The sequence below is a fragment of the Phalaenopsis equestris genome, unplaced genomic scaffold (genome assembly GCF_001263595.1).
Source record: "Phalaenopsis equestris unplaced genomic scaffold, ASM126359v1 Scaffold000301, whole genome shotgun sequence".
NCBI classification, from domain to species: domain Eukaryota; kingdom Viridiplantae; phylum Streptophyta; class Magnoliopsida; order Asparagales; family Orchidaceae; genus Phalaenopsis; species Phalaenopsis equestris.
In genome coordinates this window covers 590,155-611,285 of record NW_018164743.1, presented here as the reverse complement: position 1 = coordinate 611,285, position 21,131 = coordinate 590,155, and the positions used below count along the sequence as shown (strand labels likewise).

The window sequence follows — 21,131 nt, the reverse complement described above, 5'->3', positions numbered from 1 at the left end:
GCCTGGTCTTGAAGGGTCCTTCCCTAGTGGCAAAGTATGCAAGCTCCAAAAATCTCTGTATGGTCTCAAACAATCTCCCCGTGCTTGGTTTGCCCGATTCACCAATTCCGTAATCAAGTGCGGTTATACTTAAAGTCAGGCTGATCATACAATGTTCACAAAAAGATCCGAGAAGAAGATTGCTGTACTTATTGTATATGTGGATGACATCATTCTTACCGGTGATCACACTGAAGAATTGACAAAGCTGAAGAAGTTCCTAGCCCATGAATTCGAAATCAAGGACCTCGGAGACTTGAAGTTCTTCTTGGGAATTGAAGTTGCAAGATCCAAAATGGGGATAGCTGTAACTCAAAGGAAGTACACATTGGACCTATTGAAGGAAACTGACATGCTTGGATGCAAACCAATAGATACTCCAATAGACCCGTATAAAAAGATTGGAATGGAGAATGATAGTTTACCTGTCGACAAAGGACGATATCAGCGGCTTGTTGGAAGACTTATTTACTTATCCGACACCGGACCAAACATAAGTTTTTCAGTAAGTATAGTAACTTAATTCATGAACTGTCCTACTGAGGAACATATGGGAGCTGTCAACCGTATCTTAAGATACTTAAAGATGACACCTGAGAAAGAATTATTATTCAAAAGGAATGATAATCAAAAGATAGAAGTTTTTACTGATGCTGACTGGGCAGAAGATATATCCACCCGACGATCAACCTCTGGGTATTGCTCGTATGTATGCGGCAATCTAGTGACTTGGAGAAGTAAGAAGCAATCGGTGATATCTCTGAGTAGTGCAGAAGCAGAATACCGAGCACTGACGCTTGGTATCTGTGAAGGAATGTGGATCAAAAGATTTCTCAGGGAGCTTGGAATTATGGGAGAAAATTCTATCAAGATGTTCTGTGACAATCAAGCTACAATCAGTATCGCAAAGAATCCTGTTCATCATGACCGAACGAAACACATTGAGATTGATAGAAACTTCATTTCAGAGAAGGTGGACAATGAAATCATTGAAGTGGTCTATACTCCTAGAGACCAAATCGCAGATATTCTCACCTAGGCTCTCCCTAAGTCCAGTTTTGATGAGCTAACCAACAAGATGGGCATGCACAATCTGTACAACCCACCTTGAGGGGGAGTGTGGAGTTATGCTCATTATTATTTACTTTATTCTATTTAGTACTTGCTATATTTTGTCATAGTATAAAAAGGGTAATTCCTTAATTATAGGTATTCATGCTTATTCCATAATTATAGGAATTACTTAATTGTAGGAAGATTTCTTTCCTCCTTTTATATCTTTTATTCGCCTATTTATAGGTGAATTATCTATGTATTCAATAAGGAAAAAAGGTTATCAAAATTCACACTTGCTATAGAGGATGCATGCATGATCTTTTAGAGAGAAAAATTCTTGGATTCATATTGTGTCGTGCATGTCGACGCTTCACATTGGTTAAACATGCATGCATATGATGTTAATTTCAAATAAGTCAATGCATACACAAGTTAGGCATGGTTTGACTTACTGTATGGGCATACTGTGTCTCTTTACTCTAATGGCTATTACAAATAGAGATCACTGGACAACTTAAATAGTGTCTCTTTGCATGATAAAAATCAGTGAGAGTCTAAAATATAGAGATATAAGGGTGCCAAACTAGGTTAACAGAGATCTGAAAAATTGTTAATAATGAGATGATGAGTTGATGGAGGTTTGTTAATCCACCAAGGCTTGTTTAGAAAATTTTACTGCACTCAATTATTTTATGTAGCAATGCAAGCACTTAATGGCGGCTCCTATTTTATGAAGTTCTATTGAAGGAAATGGAAACCCATAAAGTATTAGAATAGATTTTCTTAATTTCCTAAATTTTGGCGTAGCATTGTAAAAAATAATTATTGTGGTACGTCTTAAGAGGATTTGATGTATTCCTAAATGTACATAATTATTTAAAAACATAAATGTCAATTTTGACTAGTTACAAGGTTGTATTTAGGATTTTAAAACTTGAGCTTGAGCTGTCATAAGTATATTAATATTTATTGTACATCTGAAGTTAAAAAAAAAAAAAACCGTTAGATCAAATGCTTGTTTCATGCTTTACTTGGTCATATGGTTTGATTTTTTGATAGATACATGAATATGTGAATGACTGCTTTGAGCTCAAGTAAACTTTTAGACTTTTTCAACGTGTGTTTGTGATTATCAAAATTTAGTTCACAATAGTGTCAGCTTATTGGGTTAATAAATTGTGAATTCAGCTTATGTTCTGTCACAAAATATATCTTCAAGTGATTCAAAGAGAGCTTTCCAGTTTATTTAATCAGTGACATGGTATGTGTTCATTTTTTATATTATTGGCTTAGTCTGTAGTATTAAAATTGTAAACGTTCAAGCTGTCTTTACAAGCGCATCTTGCTAGAACTTTTTTCTTCTTTTTCGGTTCACTATTTCTTCCTTGGAATAATATTGCTTCTAAAGTTTTGCTTGATATTCTATTTAATATTCAGATACTAAAAATATTGAAGAACCATAGCATCAGAGGACTTAGTGTCACAGCATTCGAGCTTGAGGTGGTTGGCTACACGATTGCTTTATCATACTGTCTTCACAAGGGTCTCCCTTTTTCTGCTTTTGGGGAGTTAGCATTTCTTTTAATTCAAGGTATATATATTCAGTTTATAAAATCCTATTTTGCAAGCTACTTAGTTTTGTATTTCTTTTTCTTAGGTCATTGTTGTAACCCCTTGGTTTTATCTTTCTTGGGCAGCTCTAGTTTTAGTCGCTATCCTCTACTACTATTCAGCGCCACTTGGAGTTAAAACATGGATCACAGCTTTGTTGTATCCTGTGACAATTTGTCTATTTTAGTTTTTCAAACCTTGAATTGCTCAAAAAGAACTTTGGCCTTTAGCATTGATTTTATTACTAGATTATCTGACTTAAAATTTTAGTAGTATTAGGCGTTTAATAAAAAATTAAATTTAATGTTATATGGAGAATGTTTGTTTTAGAAAACGTAAAAATGAGAGATGAAAATTTTTTAAAAATAAGCTTTCTACAAACACAGTTTTTTTGCCAAATTGTTTTGATTTTTTTCTTTTAACGATAAAAGCACCCAAGTTCTATTTTGATATAAACAATCAGAAAAAAGAAATCTCACCGCGGTGTATTTTATTTTTAAATATCTTGTGAGGTCTTTCTATTGACAAATATATTAAACTTTATTTCTTTATTAAAAATTGCTTGTAATTATAGTGCAAATTATTTTTAATTTTAATTTATTATTAGATGCATACTTAGCAAGTATTATTTTGATGAATTATTTTAAAGATAAATGTAATTGATTTTAATTTTTATCATTCAAGTTTTTCATATAATCATGTAGCTGACCCCACAGTGGGATAAAGGCTTGTTGTTGTTGTTGTTGTAAGTTTTTCATATAATCAATTTGAGTTACTTTACAATAGTTTTTGCTAAATAAGTCTATCCATTACAGCAATTCAGAAAGCAAAATTGATAGTACTTTTACCACCCCACAGTGGGATAAAGGCTTGTTGTTGTTGTTGTAAGTTTTTCATATAATCAATTTGAGTTACTTCACAATAGTTTTTACTAAATAAGTTTAGCCATCACAGTAATTCAGAAAGCAAAATTGATTTTAATTTTACCAAATCGTCTTTTGTTCTACTTAATAGTGCAACAGAATAAAAGAAAAAAAGATGCTGCGCAATAAAAAGCAACATTGACAGATGGTGTCTTAATTATGGCATGTATTGAGTTGTAACTATTTTTTCTTGAATTAAAAAAGCATTATTCCTTGACAATTGATTGATAGATATTGTGCTGTAGCGCCTACAGTATTGGCTGGTCAAATAAACCCAGTTCTGTTTGAAGCACTATATGTGAGTCCATTTTTTCTTTTTTATTGGTTCTAAGTATAGTATCAAGATACTGAAATACATGAATTAACAATAATATTGTGCTTTTTTATAGCTATAGTTAAAAAACAATTATTAATTCATATATCACTGTCTATTCCATATGGTATATCCTTTGAAGACATGAGTCTAAGAAATTATTTTTACCTATTTCACTTTTTTTAGGCGCATTTGCATATATATATTTACATATTCAACACCTAAACTTTCATATTTACACATGTAACACTCATATCTTTAACATCACATTAAAAAAATCCACTATTAACTAACACTTACAAACTGCAATACACTTTTCATGAATAAGTTTATGACACCAATGTGCTATAAATGTAAATGTTAGACTGTAGGTGTTGGATATGTAAATACATAGGAATTGTGTGGCTTGTATGTAAATTTCTTTTTTTAATTACATCAATCTGTTTTGATAATGCTAAAGACATTTTGTTTCACTAGGTCTCTTGTATTTTTTATGTCTTGCAATCATGATTGAAATTTTTTTGTTCAAATATAGTCAGCTTCATCTCCATATTCAATTCTAGATTTTACATTTATAAATTTGCATTTTGTGCTTACTTGGTTATCTAATTTGTTGAAGTGTTTTTATTTTATTTTATTGTATTTTCTTATTTTCTTTGCAGGCTTCTCAACATGCCATATTCTTTTCTGCTAGAATTCCCCAGATATGGGAGAACTATAAAGTAATTTTTTCCTGCCATTTTTGTTTAAGAAGCATATTTGATACTTTAATGTTGATCATATGTATTGGTTTAATTAAATGTATTGAAAAGTGCATGAATTGATATGCATGTTTAGGACTGTAAATGTCTTTATAATAATATATATATATATATAGATCTATATAATTTTTTTCAATCATTACTTGACCAATGATAAGCCTAACTACCCCATTTATTGAAATCGTGGTGATAAGAAGATGAGATCCTATTTAAATTTAAATTTATCATATACAATTACCCTAATAATTACCTAAAAGGGTAATTTTACTAAAATTCAAAATTCTAATGAAGTTAAATCTAAGTATTGCTACTTCTGCTGTGTGACACTTGGACTTTCGCTTAAGGAGAAATTGAAGATCAACTATACTGATAATTGCTTAGCATTCATCTCGAGGAAATGATGTAACATTTGTAAGTGGAAGAGGAGACGAAGACGAAGCGTAAAAGAGGAGAAGTAGGAGATGAATATCTCCCCTCAAACCGGATGAGATATAGAGAGAGCAACGAGGATAAGTGACTCATATGCAAGAAGTAAGAAGAACGAGGTGAGGCTGTGTGCATCTCGTGCAAGGAAGATGATGTTGTGTAGGAAGGAGCTATGCTCAGAGGTGAAGCCGAGTCAAGTGTGACAATCTTGTGTGTGTGGAAGAGTAGTGCACTCTGCGTTGAAACTGAAGGAGGAAGCACTTGTGCGCTCGGGAGGTGAAGTTGATGCCGAGCAGGGTACTATGGGCTAGGAAAGAAGAAGCTTTGCATGCGGGTTGAACTGTGTGGTCTTATGTATGGGAGAAAAGGGCAAACCAAGCAGCATTAAAGATGAAGAAGGGACTCAAAGCACTATGTGTTTGCATGCAAAAAAGGAGAGGCTCGTTTGTGAGATAAGGGGGAGCTCGGTCCTAACAGATTAACGTGAGGTTAGCATTGATTTTTTAAAGTTATTTTTATACATTAAGTTGATTTACACTTAATGAATTAATATGAGAGTATGCTATTTGAAATCCGAAAAGATTGAAGAGAATTAAGATTCGAGAATGATAAGTGGGTCATCTTGAAGGAAAATATATAAGTTAATTAAAGTTAAAGTTTGATTTATTTAATTTAGATTTTATATTTATTAAAATATTTATACTAGATTATATTAATTTATAATATTAATTAAAACTGAAAAATTTTTGATTTAAAAGATTTGGAGATAGAGATTGTTAAAGTTGCACAATAGGAGGAAGAAGAAAAGACAATTAAGGTTAGTGTTATTCGAATTTCGTTTATAAGTCAATTTAATGTTAAGTTATTAGATATTAATTTTAGGAATTTTTATGAAATATAATCAGGTAAGTTAATTAATTGACTTGAAAGGGTTAGTCAAATTGGTAAGATAAAAGAAAGCCAGAGTGGTGTAAGAACAAGAAAATAAGATTTCTAAGAGAGAGATAAACAAGTAAGGTTAATGTAAATAGTTATGTTTCTAAGCTATAATATTATTTCATAATTTTTAATCTATTTCTGATTTCAATTTTTCACTTTTATACTTTATATCAATGAAATTAAACTACAACCAACTCTTCAAATTGATAAACATGAAATATACATGTAGATATTTCTTTATAAATAATGGCACAATAGTTTCATCTTTTACAGAATAACATGAGTTTATTTCATGACTTTTAGATTATGTTAGGATGATATTTATATAAATTTTTTTATAAGAAAATTATACATGCTATGAAGAATGCAAACAGTGCATATATGAATGCTTGTAATTGCATGCTAAGATGAGTCCATCCTTTTATGGTATTGTCTGGAAACACCAATGTACTTGCACGTGTATTTGTTTTCCTATCACCTCTGATAATTGTGAAATTTAGATCACGAACCGTTATGCCGACAAGAGTATCATCTCGGAGTGAGTATGTACATTTCCACTTCAGATAATAATAGACATTATCTGCACCCTGTTGTGTCGACGGGTTATGAATCAGCCAGAGGTGTGTTATGTTATATTTAAATGATGTTCTTGAGATAAATATAAAAGTTAAGAAAATTAATGCATATAGAAAATCCAGATTATTTTCATGAACAAATGTCATGAATACATTATTAGATTATTATAATATTTTCTATAATGAAATAAGAAAGACCAATATATATTTACTTCTTTTTTTTGGGTTACTATTCTTTAGAAGTGTAATTACTTCATTTGGTTATTTTAGACAATTCATTATGCTTTTTTAGTATTTTTTCATCAGATTTAAGCTTTTGAATAAAACATGTGTAATATATGATAAAATTTGTATAAAAGACGAGATCAACAAATAGAAATGTAATTTTTTATTCATTAAATTAAATTACTTGATTTAGTTACTCCTTTAATTTCTTTGGATTGTAAACTATTTGTAATAGAAAATGAAAATTAAAAGTTTTTATTCCATCATCTGATCGTCCATTCTTGCCTCGAAAATTTCAAGCTCCTAGGTCGGGTCATGACATAACGAATGTAAACGAGCAGAGGATATGCAAAGCCCAATGCTTGTTCGTGTTTGACTCATTGGAATTTGTTTGTTTGAAAATGACTTGTGAATAATTTGTTCATGTTCAGTTTAATTAAAATTCTTTTATTTGTTTTAGTTTGTGTGGCTCAAATTTAGCTTGATATTTCTTAAATAATGCTTAAAAATTAATATAAAATATAAGAAATATTATTTTTATTTTATTAATTAGAGCTAAAATGAGTTGAACACGATCAAACAAGTTTTGTTCATGTTCGACTTGCTTATAAATTGAGCTAAAAAAAACTACTTGCGTTCAACTCGCTTGCTTGATGAACGAATTGAACACGAGCAGTTTAGAAAGTCGAATACGACTTCTTTGCTAGGATATGTCATTATGTTTGTCTAGATCATATATAAGATCAATTTTTTTATAAAGTTTGATTTGACTTATAACTATGTTTATATATACATAATTCAAATAAAAATGTATTTTCAAGACCTATTCGATCAGAATGATAGATTTTAGCTTATTGAGATCCTTAGAATGGGACTAGACTTGGTGACCCCTTCAAAATCATACAGGTAGATGGTTGATCGGCTTTTTTTGACATCCTTAGTGATGAGATCATGGGAAGAAATATCTAAAATCACTAATAACAGCACAAATATCGGGAAATAAGTCCTTCAAAACACCATCATAAATTAAGGCAAGCTATTTCTAGAGTCTAGGTTCTTGAAAATCATCATGAACTCTACTGAACTGAATCAAAATAACTAAAACATCAATTGTTTATTTTGTAGAAGATGTTTGGACCATTATTGATCTGGAAGGAGAGTATTTTCTCTATTTTCTAAACCTTATTAATAAGTAGATTTAGCAGCTACAATTTTCTTCTTTCACATGTTAATTTCATATCATAATTAGCATCACTACCCATGTGTCGAAAATGCTATTTCACAAATGGAATGGTATGGCCCGTCTTTTCATTGATGTGCCTGAAGTCACCTTTCAAAATTTTATGGTAGAAATTTTGTTTATTTCAAATTAATTTTCCATCTCTTGAAAATTTAATTGTGGTGGTAGTGGTGCACGATGGTTTTGAGTCTCATTCGATAGGTTTGCAATGGAATGGAGAACGATATTGGGGAATAGTAGTATGATATCAGAAGGGTCAATGAGGTGGATTGGGTTGGTTGGAATGTTGGGGAATTCCTAATTGAGTAAGTTTAATTTGTGCGAGTGGTGCGGCCCCACGGGATGTTGGTAGGGGTAGCATAGAAAAGAAGCGTTGTAGGTAGGGAGATAAATGAATAAAGAGTTCGACAAGTTATTTGTGATTCGACTCAACTAGAGCTTGTTCATTATCATATAATAACTAGTTGAACAAGCTTGAATGCTTTTATAAATAATTAGTTGTTAAATGAACAAATTTGAACACCTTATTGCTCAATTTTTAATGTCCATGAATAATATCATCTAAAATTTGTGAATAAGCTCGTAAGAAACTCGATTAAGACTTGATATTAAGTTAATATAAAAATAGAACTAAAATGTAACTTCATTTAAGTAAACTATGAATAAAATCTAATTTTAAAATTCATTTTTTATTTATATTATTAACTCAGAAAAAATTAAAAATAAATTTAAAAATAAAATTAATTTTAGGTTTTAATATGAAGCTTCATATTAATGTAGGCTAATGAAATTGAAAGTTTCATGTGAAGTTTCACACTAATTAAAAAGACCAATAAATAAATCCATGTTTTCATGTTTCACACTAAATTTGAAGGAGAGTATTTTCTCGACCAGTCCTCAAGGGAGGGGGGGCTGCTTCCTCTTCCCTCATTTCCTTTCTCCTTCATTTCTTTCTTTTTTCAGTTTCCTTCCTAGAACTTTCCTAATTTAAAAACTTTTCCTAAAATTTAACTCTAATTTTTATTCTCTCTCCTAATTTAAATCCTTTTCTAAAACCCTAAATTTTGATTTTATTCTCTTTTCTCAATTTAAAACCCTTCCCAAAATCTGAGGTTTTGATTTATTTTTTGTTCTTTCTAAGTTTAAATATTTCCTAAACTGGGTCAAGTCTTTTATAAATAGGAGTTGATGTGACTAGGGTTAAGGGGTTTTTATTTTGAAATCTGAATTCATTTGTCTGAATATTTTTCCTCTTGAGGCCTGTATTCGTCTACGAAGACGATACTCCAGCTGTAACCTCGTTCGAGTTGGTGTTGATTTTCATAGTCCCGATTATGACATGCAGTCCTGCAATCTGTCGTTGTTCCAGTCCCTCTCCAACACAACTGACCACCTCTCTGCCAGCCAACAACCGCCGGAGACATTGTTGTTTCCTCACCTTCCCGCTATGCCTCTACAGCTTCCCTGTAGGATTGCAACTGCTCCACTTTGTCGGCGCCTCAATACAGTCGGTCAACTCTCCCTTGCAGCTTCCATGCAAGCAGAAGCCGCCCAGTTGCTTTCCGGACCAACGTCGATCCACCTGCAGCTCTCCTGTAGGCAACCACATAACTTGTTGCCCATCCAGCCATCTAGCCGTCAGCTCCTCTGCCTCCTTGCCCTCTGTCGCCTCATCCCTAGTAGGTCGTAGGCTCCTTGAGATCCTCCCTGTGCCTCCCAACGTTGCAACATGCTCCCATCTGCAGTCTACAACCTCTGTCACCCCTTCACAACAATGGCAGTCCCCAATAGGCCCTTCGAGTGTCTCGAGCTGCTGCCCCCAGCCTTCTTGTAGTCCACCGTCCATGCCTCCTCTCCTCGGCTTCCGCCGCCATCCGTGCATGCGCTCCTTGGCTTCTACCGCCATTCGTGCCTCCATTCCTTAGCTTCGACTGCCTTTCCCGTCGCCTCCAGATTCCAGCCTTCGACGATGTTCCCCGCTTCTTCCAGCTGCGATTCGACACCTTGACGAGCGTTGTCTTACTTTCACTCGACATCGTTCCGACCTTCACGCAGCCACCGCCTTGACACCATCTCTCCGAAATCCCTTTACGTCGAGCTTGTTGTGTCTTTATGTGTTGAAACTCTGTTGTAATGTTTCGTTTTATGTTTTGATTTGCGCAAGGTTTTTCTTTCTTTTGAGTCATCGTTGTAACTGTCTTTCAAGTTATTAATAAATTCGTGTTTTGCGTTGTGGATTGTGTTAACTTCGCTATCAGAGGCTTTAGGCTTTTCACCCTTACATGTACTTGGTCCCATGTCAGATATATTTTTCATTGTTATTTTTTGATTGAAAAGAAGAAGCTCCAATGATTAAGCTCTTTGTGCATATGTGTGTGTGTACAAATTGTTCGGTTTGACTTGGAGAAGCAATATTTTTATGCATATGGGTTTGCAAGCTGTTCGGTTTGGCTTGGCGAGGCTATATTTTTAGGCTTTGTTTAAAGGCTTGTTTAATTAGAATTTCAATTTGTAAACTTAATAGGATTATGTTAGCTTATTAAAATTTAATAAGCTTTTTGAATTAAAGTCATTATTTATTTATATGCTTGTCATGCTCTGCTCGAAGGCTGAAAGAGAGTCAAGCTCAAGCCAAGTTCGAGTCAAGCTTGACTATGACTTAATTTAAATGAATCAAATTTGAGCAATATTCTAAAAGTTCAAATTGAGCTCAAACAGAGTTTGTACAGCTTGGGTGAATGAGCTCGAGCATTGATAACCTCCTGCTCAATTCAGTTACACAGTTTCATTCATTTGCCTCCCTAATTCCAAGTGTGAAGGGTGGCGCTAGTTGTCTATGCAGTGGCACTAAAAATTAGGTTGGTTGATGCAATTGTGGTATCATGTCAATAATGGTTGCAGTGATTGAGCATGAAGTTTATGGTGTAGAAGCAGGTTTATTGTGGGCAGCACGTGGCAATTATTTGTTGGCAAGTATTGTTATGAGATGAGTCTGTTCAGGGATTGTTATCAAACAGAAAGGAATCATTCAACTTTGTTACTAATTTGTAGGAGTGACAATAAAAAGAGACTCTAGAGAGAGAGAGAGAGCAAGTACTTAAAGGAGGGACTCTAGAGGAAGGGACACGAGAAGCATGAGATAGAAAGAAAGATATGAGAACAGAGAGAGAGATGGAGGGAGAGGGAATGAAGCCATAATTTAATCAGTCATTGATTCATCACTAGCAGGACTATCATATGTATATCATATCTAATCTAAATCTATATCTGATAGGAATCTTCCATAGAGATTAGGGCAAATACTTTTTTTATTATAAGAACATCAAACATTCAACATAAATACAAAGATAAACATCTATAATTCGAGAATTGGACGATTTCTCCCAATTCTTACAATTCGAGAGGTAGGAAATGTCTCCCAAGCTCCAAACCTAAGACTCAGACCCAATTTCATGCATAATCTTGACCGTATACATATTATCCTTATTTATATTAAATATAAAATAATAAAAGACTAAATTGCTCATAGGCTTATAAAAGACAAAGTTCCCTTTAGGTGCCGATCTAACAATGTCTTATCCATACAATCCTAATAATTTTCTGTAAGAATAATTTTACTTAATTTTGAATTCCTAATTAAAATAAACCTAAACCTATCGCCTATGTATCTTTGGTAATCTTTGAGTTCAACCGCATATGTGAAACCCCTTAAGTAGATAAAAGTTGAACTCTTAATCATTCATGCGCCTTTTGGTATAACGCCAGAATTTCATCAGAAACTCCAAAGTTAAGCATGTTTGTCATGAAACACTCCTAGGCTGGGTGACCTCATGGGAAGATACACCAACTAGGCAAAATCGTGAGGCCACTGAGCCAAAGCGGACAATACCTTGATGGTTGAGAGTTTGGGCTGTCACAAATGATATCAGAACATTACACTAGCTAGAAGATGAGAATTAAGCGTCATATAAAATAATGTGCTATGCCACCTCTTGAACTTTGGATGGGATAAAGTGCTACATGGTGGGTGCTTCCTCTTGAATCTATAAGAGGCATCTGTAAAATCCCATCAGCATGGTGGATGGTTCTGGGATTCGAGAATTGACAAGGATGTTAGTTACTTAAGCTCGGAAGATTGTGAAATCTATTAAGTAGATTGAAGTCAAACTCTTAAACATCAAGGTGTCTTTTTTTGTAACAGTAGAATTTCATTTGAAACTCCAAAGTTAAGCGTGCTTGTTATGGAGCACTCGCAAAATGGGTGACCTCCTAGGAAGCTACAATAACGGGGCAAAATCACAAGGCCATTAGGCTTGATGGGTGAGAGTTCTGACTGTCATTATATATTTCTCCAGGTCAGTTTCACTGGTGCTACAATTTTAATATTCTGAAACCAATCAACTCTTGACTTGTTAGAAATGAAAGCTTAAGCTCAATTTATTATAGGATGGGCGACATGCCCGAGGAATGTAAGCGAATGTTTGGTAGTATCTAGAAGTGGTATAATGCATTAATCTTAGCGCAAGGGAGCTAATATTGACATACTTTTTAAGTCATAATTTCATGCTGTTACTATAATTTATAACCAGATTCTTATCAAGAGTGGAATAGATTCCTGTAACTTTGAGAATAATGTTTATTAAGGGACTATTTATTGAATTTTTGGTCGTTTCTATGGTCGCATATTTGTATGATTTTTTAATATACTAGCTCATCTTCCCCACCTACCGTTGGCAGTTGCCAACCACCACACGTTGGCTATGGTTGGCAGTTGCCAACCACCACACGTTGGCTATCGTTGGCCATTACTGGCCACTACCAGCACTTGCTATTGTCTTCCATTGTTGCCACTTGTTGTTGCCCGCCGACTACGGTTGCTGCAAACTGCCGACCACAGTTGCCATAGTTCACCGTCACCATTGCCAACTACTGTATTTCAAGTATTAGTTTTACTCTGCATGCATGCAAACAACAAAATCTAAAATCGTAAATTTCTAGTACATGCTACTAAACAGCGAAATATTTCAAAAGCATGTTTTTTTTTATATTGTATTTTTAGTACTTTCGAATTCCAAATAATTGCAACCAAAAGGTCCTTATGACAAAAAGTGGCTTTTTGTCTGGTCCTTTTCCATCTGAAATATCACTTGTGAAATTGGAATTTGGCTGTAAAATCAGTAACCGGCCATTTCTCTTCTTATCTATTTTCCAAGCATCAGAATAGTGTCAATTTAATTTTAGTGGCACTATAGTTGGAGAAAATATTTTTTCTTTTGAGGCGTCATGTTGCTTCTGATTATTCACTTTAATTTCTTAGTTCATCATATATTCCATTGACTTGCAATGCTGAGTTTTTTGCTTTTCAGAACAAAAGCACTGGAGAGCTGAGCGATATTACATGTATGTTGAACTTTGCTGGAGCTATTGGTGAGTTTGGTTATTAGCGTCCTAACAACTAGTAATTTGCTTTATTCAATTTTTTGAAGTTTTCGGTGCCTTTGTTTATGAAATGTTTTAAAATTTTGACATCTTCATTATACATTTGAAAATTTTTAATTATATATTACTGATAATGCTTTTTAGTTTATCTAATACTTACTATACTGATAAACATCATTGCTATTTATCCCTGTTCCTATTTGAAGATTCGCATTCCTGTTTACTTTCAGCATTTACTAAAACTAGTAGCGAAACTAAACCTGTAAATACAAATAAATGCCCTTGTTATTGATTAATTTTGTTTTCTTTTACAGCAAGGGTTTTTACTAGCATGCAGGAGAAAGCACCCACAAGTGGTATCCTTGGTCTAATAGCTAATCTTTTGTAGTTTCATCATCTGCTTGATTTTCTATTTTAAAGCTTAGCTGCTTATACAATGAGAGTTGTTTAATATCATTGAATTTAACTTTTTGGATTCTAATGATTCTTAATTTAGCTTTTGTCTGCATTGTTTTGCTATTATTAAAATATATTTCCCCTTTTTTGTTTTTTTTTTTCATTTATTATGCATTGGTTGTAACATCCTGAACTAGGAGGTCATCCATCCTAAGTATGCCCCCATACAAATATGCTTAACTTAGGAGTTTTTGATGAAATTCCTACCACTGCACTAAAAGACGTCTTGATATTTAAAAGTTCAGCTTTAATAACTTAAGGTATTTCAAAATCTCTCTCACTTAAGTAAACACCACCCTTCCATCTTTGTCAATATTTGTAAACTCAGAATCATTCACCAGGTGGATAAGATTCTAGAGGTGGCTCTTAACATATAGCTTTTTGTCCGATTTAAGATTGAAGAGGTGGCTTTCATAGCTTGTACTTTGTTTTGTATGACACGTAGTTCTCCTCTTAAGACTGACGTAACACTCTAATACCATTTATAACATCGTAAACTCACACCAAAGGAGATATTGTCTGCTATGGCCTAATGGCCTCATTGTTGTAATTCCTGAGGAGGTCACCCAGCCAATACTGTTCCCATGCAAGTAGTATTGTAGCTTTAAATGGAATTTCAATTATTATACCAGAAGGCATCTCGATATTTAACAGTTCAACATCATTCTACTTAAAGGGTTTTGCATTGCCTTCTCTACAACCATTGCTTAACATCTATCCATTCTTGGTCTTTTTACATCCATTCCTGGATACTTTTCTAATTTCTGTAACCTAGTTAGGAAAAACTTCTGAAAACATATGGTAAGCAGATGAGTCTTTAGAAGTGAGAGCGTCAGAATGATTACATTCTGTAGCCAGTTCTTTTTTTTTTCGTATTATTTTGATTGCATTTAGGATATTTGACATTTATTATTGAAGGAGATATTCGACATATTGAACAGGGAAAGAAAAAAAGCTATGATTGTATTTTGTTGGGGATATTTTGTCTTCCATGCTGATCATTTTATTGGAAACATTGAAGCCCTACATTTTATTTATTTTTGTTTGGTCTTCCTTGACATTGTGCGGATCAATTTGATTTTATTAGCATAGGAAAATATTAAATTAGGGAAGCAATTTATGTTTACTAAGTGTTGCATGTTTTTTAATCGTTTTTCAAAATATTATGCTCAGTTCTCAATTGCAAATTCTATAGTGAATACGACACAAATAAGTGTTTCCCATCTCTAACATAATCCAAGGTATTTATTTATCACTACTTTACACTCGGATTCTCCATCCCTTTCACTCTCTTGCATAGTAAAATGGACTCTTAATCCTGTATTACTGATTTTGCCATTTTATTTTATTTTATTTTTTTATTTCCGAAATAGAAAATGGGAAAAAGAATCTTTTATTTAAGGTACAAACCCTCTATTATTGATACTATCATTTGATTCAATGGTTTATACTATATTTATATGGAGAGCTTTATCTCCATTATGTTTTTCTTTAAGAAAACCAAGACACTATCAGCTTTGGAAAAGCCACGCAACTTTTTTCTTAATTGGCTGCTCATCAATCTTGAACCCAACATTGCCTCTACTGTTATATTTCAAGACTCTATTAAGGCAATGTCAGAATTTCTTGATTTTACCTACTTTCAAGAAAATAACATCTGTCTATGTTGAAAATAGATATGGGGAAAAATCACTTCAGTTTATTATTCACATATGAGGTACATACATGGAGAAATCAATCCCTCTTAATTTACTCACTTACCAAATATACCATGTCTATACAAGAAAGGAGTTAATTCTGAATTAAAGAAACATAAAATGGAAAGAGAATAAAAATTAGAATGATGTTTCCAAACATATCCCCAATTAAATCTTTCATATGTACATACATGGAGAAATCAATCCCTCTTAATTTACTCACTTACCAAATATATCCTGTCTATACAAGAAAGGAGTTAATTCTGAATTAAAGAAACATAAAATGGAAAGTGAATAAAAATTAGAATGATGTTTCCAAACATATTCCCAATTAAATCTTTCCATGATTTTACGAAGCAACCGACCGACCACCATGGATAGGAGCCAAACTTCTTAGTTTTCTACATTCCCCCTAAAGTTGGGTCATAGATGTTGTGGAGACCAACCTTAGTATTGAAATTTGAGAGCTTTGGTGAAGACATAAACAACTTGTGAGCTTTGGTGAAGACATAAACAACTTGTTGGCGTCGGAATGTAGCCTAGCTGTATAATTCCATGATTAATCTTTTTAGAGATAAAATACCTATCAATTTCAATATGCTTGGTTCTGTCATGACGCGTTGGATTCTTGACAATATTGATGGCTGCTTGATTGTCATAAAATATCTGTATAGGCCTATTGTTGGTGCACCTTAATCCCTTTAATAACTTTTGAATCCAGATCCCTTCACAAACTCCTAAGGCAAGTGCCTTGTACTTTGATTTAATTTTGCTTCTAGAAACAACAACTTGCTTCTTAGTTCTCCATATAACCAAATTTTCCCATACATAGGAGCAATAACCTAGTGGACCTTCTGTCAATGATTTTCCCACCCCAACTTGCATTAGTGTAGGCTTCCACCTCTCTATTTCAATTTTTTTAAAAAAATAATCCATAACCAGGAGCATTTTTTAGAAAGGATCCTACTCACAATCTCCAAATGCTCTTCATTTGGGTTATTCATTTGTTGGCTCACAATGCTAATAGTGTATATAATATTTGGCCTCTTATGTGACATATAGATGAGTTTTCTTACCAATTTTAATATCTTCCCTTAGCCCCAAACACTTTTTTTTTTCCTATTTAGACTTTTTGTTAGGATCCGTTGGGGTATCACTGGGCTTGCATCCAAACATTTCTCATCTTTAGCAGATCTATGATGTATTTTCTTTGTGATATAATGATGCCTTTTTTAAACCTCCATGCTTAGAAAATATTTCATGGTTCTTAGGTCATTGATTTCAAATTCAGTGGCAAGCTATTCTTTGATCTTGAGAATCTTTCTTTCATCATCACTAGTAATAATCATATCATTCATATATACTATCAGCACATCAATTTTACCTCCCTGAGTTTGTTTTATGAACAAAGTATGATTAGTTTGACCTCGAGAATATCTATTGATCTCATAGTTTTAAAAAGCCTTTCAAACCACTCCCTTGGTGATTGCTTAATTCCATAGAGATAATTCCTGAGTTGCATACTATTTGCTTGTTGGAATCATTCTTAAGTCTTGTTGGTATCTCTATATACACATCTTCTTTCAGATCTCTATTAAAGATGACATTTTTTATGTCAATTTAATGCAGTTCCTATTCCTTATTAATTGTTACTGAAAGGAGAACTCTAATAGTGTTTAGTTTGATAACAGATGTGTAGGTCTCTTGATAGCCAATCTCATAGGCTTGAGTGAAACTTTTATAAGTTTGACTTTGAATCTCTCAATACTCTTATCAGCTTTGTATTTGATGTTGAACACCCCTTTGCATCCAACTGGCTTCTTATCCTAATTGAGTTTAGTAAGAATTCATTTGCCATTATATTTCAGTGCCTGAATCTCTTCTTCATCTGTTTTTGCTCTGTTCCAAATTTTCAAGAGCTTTTTGAATATACAGGAGAAATTTGATAGTGTTTACTTTGACATCTGATGCTACAGTCTTCTTATAGTCAATCTCACATGCTTAAGTGAAATTTTTTGCAGCAATTTAGATTTTGAATCTCTCAATACTCCCATTAGTTTTGTATTTGATATTGAACACCGATTTGCATCCAACTGACTTCTTATGCTGATGGAGTTTAGTAAGTTTTATGTGCCATTATACTTTAATGTTTGATTGTCCTCTTCAACTATTTTCCTCCATTCTCAATTTTCAAGAGCCTCATGAGTGAATTTAGGAATTTGTACATTATCAAAGATAGATACAAAAGCTTTGTAGGATGAGGATAGTTTCCCATTAACTTCATACTCCTGAATTGAATATCTAATATAGTTTTTCTTGTCACTAACATCTGAAGAGGAAGGAGATAACTCATGAGTACTAAACTCCTTAGGACCCAATATTTCAGGTGAATGCGGGCTCGGATTCTGGTTTGAGTAGTTCTGCCCTTGTAAGTTGTCTTCCACTTGTTCAAGATTTTTTCCTCGTTTACACATGATTCTTTGTTATTAACTTCATGTTGGGTTAGTTGGATTGGTTGGACATCTTCAACCAGGATAGTAGGGCTAGGTGGAATAGGTAGCGAGGTAGTGTCAGTCTCAAGTGAATCCCAAAATTGATGTTCATTTGTATTCTCTCTGAACATCAGAATTTGGTAGTAGGATTGATTTTCAAAAAATGTGACATCCATGGAGTTATAGTATTTGATAAGTGGAGAGTAATACTTATATGCCCCTTTTTTGTTGGAGGCATACAAAAAAAAAATATATTCTAGATTGATTTAGGGTTAAATTTTGTGTGATTTTGGGAAATGATTTGAACAACAGATACACAACCAAAGCTTTTAAGCTATACAGTAGAAGGGAAAGTTTTGATGTGAGGATATGTAACCATTAAAATATGAAGTTGTGTTTTAAATTTAAGTATCTGACTAGATTCGATTGATAAGATTTCCTACAACAACAACGACAACAACAACAATACTTTATTTCACTAAGTGTGGTCGGCTACATGAATCATTTTTCTCCATTACGTCCTATTGAGTGTCATATTTTTATTTAATTCTATAAATTAAGATCATTTTTTAACAATATGTCCAAGCCTTTCTAGGTCTATCTCTGCCTTTATTAACATAAGTTGAATCTAAAACATCTATTCTCCTATACGGATCATTTGATGGTCGACGTTTAATGTGACCAAGCCATCTAAAAGGACTCTCTCTAATTTTGTCTGCCACTGGAGCTACACCGACCCTATCACAGATATATTCATTTCACAATTTATCTCTAAGTCTAAAGCCACTCATCCACCTAAGCATTCTCATCTTGTTAACGCTTAACTTAGTTTTATGCTTCTCTTTTAAAGACCAATATTCTGCACCATAGAGCATTGCAGGTCTCACCACAATCTTATAAAAATTTTCTTTCAGTCTAAGCGGTACTTTTATATCACACAATAGGCTCGAAGCATTCTTCCACTTCAACCAATCAACTTGAATTCTACTAAGAACTACTTTCCCCAAAAAATAATTTGAAACTTGATAAAAAAATCATAATTGACCAGGATACTTCGAAGGAGAGTTTTTTTTTTCCCAGCTATTTTATTTTGTTGTGAGGTATTAATACATGAACTCACATGAATGATTTAATTTTTTGAAACATAGGAACCAAGGATGAAATTAAAATATTTCTTTGCACTATCAATTTTGAGGATTTGAATATTGGATTGTAATTAAGTTTGAATCATGTTATGAAAGGTTTGAAAAGTTTGGGTTGTTTAAGATTTCTCCTTCATTAAGAATACCCAAATAATTTTAATATGATTGTCAATAAATGAGACGAACCATCTAGCCTCACTTTAGATTTTCACCTTTGAAGGTCCCCAAATATCGCTGTGGATAAAAAAAGTGTCGAGGTTTGTATTGGGTCGTTAAATAACTATTTCTATTATGTTTGACAAGTTGATAAATCTTACTTTGAAAAGAACCAGATTTTTTATTGGTAAATAAATGAAGATACAACTTTGCATTATAATTAAAATTGGGATGACCCAGTTGACAAAGCCATAACATGACTTATTTTTTGACAAACATAGACTTGACTTACTAAAAAAATTCAGATAAAATGGATGGTGGAATCATTTGTGTGTTTAAAGAGAAACTTTCCTTGAGCATGTATAAGCATTGATACATTTTAATACTGTCAATCACCTTTCTCGACTCCACCTAAAATTCACAAGATTTGCAAGAAATTTAGTTATACATTTGATATTATGAGTAGGCTTACTGATTGAAATCAAATTGTTGTTCAACTGTGAGACATATAAAACATAGGAAATAGTAATGTTCTGAGAGAGCTCCACATTTCCTTTTCCAATAATTTTTGAGTGATTCATCTGCAAGTCTGATTGATCTAGATGTAGAAGTCTCTTGATAGTTGACTAGAATATTTATGTCTTTAGTCACATGATCAGAGGCTTCTGAATCTATGATCAAAGCTCAGAATTTCTTATTATTGATAAGATGGGAGAATAATATATTACCTTAGTGTGTTAGGAGGCAACTATATTGTTCTAAATAATCTTTGAGTTTTATTAGCTGTTCAGGAGTTGCGTGAACAAAATTGCTGGTCTTTGATTCAAAATTAACCATCGGACTAGAAGTTGTCGTCTTCATCCTCTACTTAATTATAAACCCGAATGGTTGTTGACTGCTGCTTCTGCAGGTAAGGAATGACTGCTATAGGAAAGTAGAAAAATTGGCTACTGTTGCTACTACTTGCTGCTGTTGCTGCCGCAGGAGAGGAGAATTCCAGTAAAGGAGGTACCTGCAGGGAAAATCTAGTGGAAGAGGTTCTACTGCTAGCAAGATTCTGGCGACATAAATTAAACAGATGATATATTGTAAGGAGAATTCGATGCTAGGAAGAAGAGGAGGGGCTTTGGAGGAGAACGTGCAGACTGAAGTGATTCTGACGGAGAAGAGTTTCCGACAGGAGGATTTTGATTTTAGGTAGTCCCGAAGGCAAAGGAAAATAGGAAGGGTCTACAATAAAAGATACGGTTGCAGGGAACCTTGGGAAGGTTTTGAGCCAGGAAGGGCTTGTAGGGAGATTGATTGTTGTAGGAAAGAGGAGCGGGGAAGGGTCGACAGATGAGGGTTGTCGTAGGATTCATATGGAGCCAAATGAAGGTTCAGATGAAGTAGACATGCTAACCAGATGAGTAGCTGAAGCAGTTGAGCGATTCAAGCAAATGAACAATGCAAACAAACAATCTTGACGAGCAGACGATGCGGTCAAGCGATTTAGATGAACGCATGATGTAGACAAACGAGAGAAGAGAATAACTGAAGGACCGATTCGTTTGACTTAGTGATCAAACAAGTGATTTGTTTGAAAGGAGGAGATGGTTGCGGCTAGGGCACCTAGAGTTCAGCTGAGAGACGAACTGCGCG

At 33.6% G+C, this 21,131-nt stretch overlaps 1 protein-coding gene across 1 annotated transcript in view; it reads left to right on the top strand.

The window, feature by feature from the left end:
* Positions 1-21,131, top strand: part of LOC110025532 (mannose-P-dolichol utilization defect 1 protein homolog 2) — a 53,335-nt gene that overhangs the window by 17,901 nt on the left and 14,303 nt on the right. The window contains exons 2-7 of the mRNA XM_020726075.1: positions 2,533-2,686; positions 2,793-2,865; positions 3,861-3,927; positions 4,605-4,664; positions 13,475-13,535; positions 13,862-13,903. Coding sequence (XP_020581734.1) covers positions 2,533-2,686; positions 2,793-2,865; positions 3,861-3,927; positions 4,605-4,664; positions 13,475-13,535; positions 13,862-13,903 — 457 coding nt within the window. The remainder of the gene's footprint in view (positions 1-2,532; positions 2,687-2,792; positions 2,866-3,860; positions 3,928-4,604; positions 4,665-13,474; positions 13,536-13,861; positions 13,904-21,131) is intronic.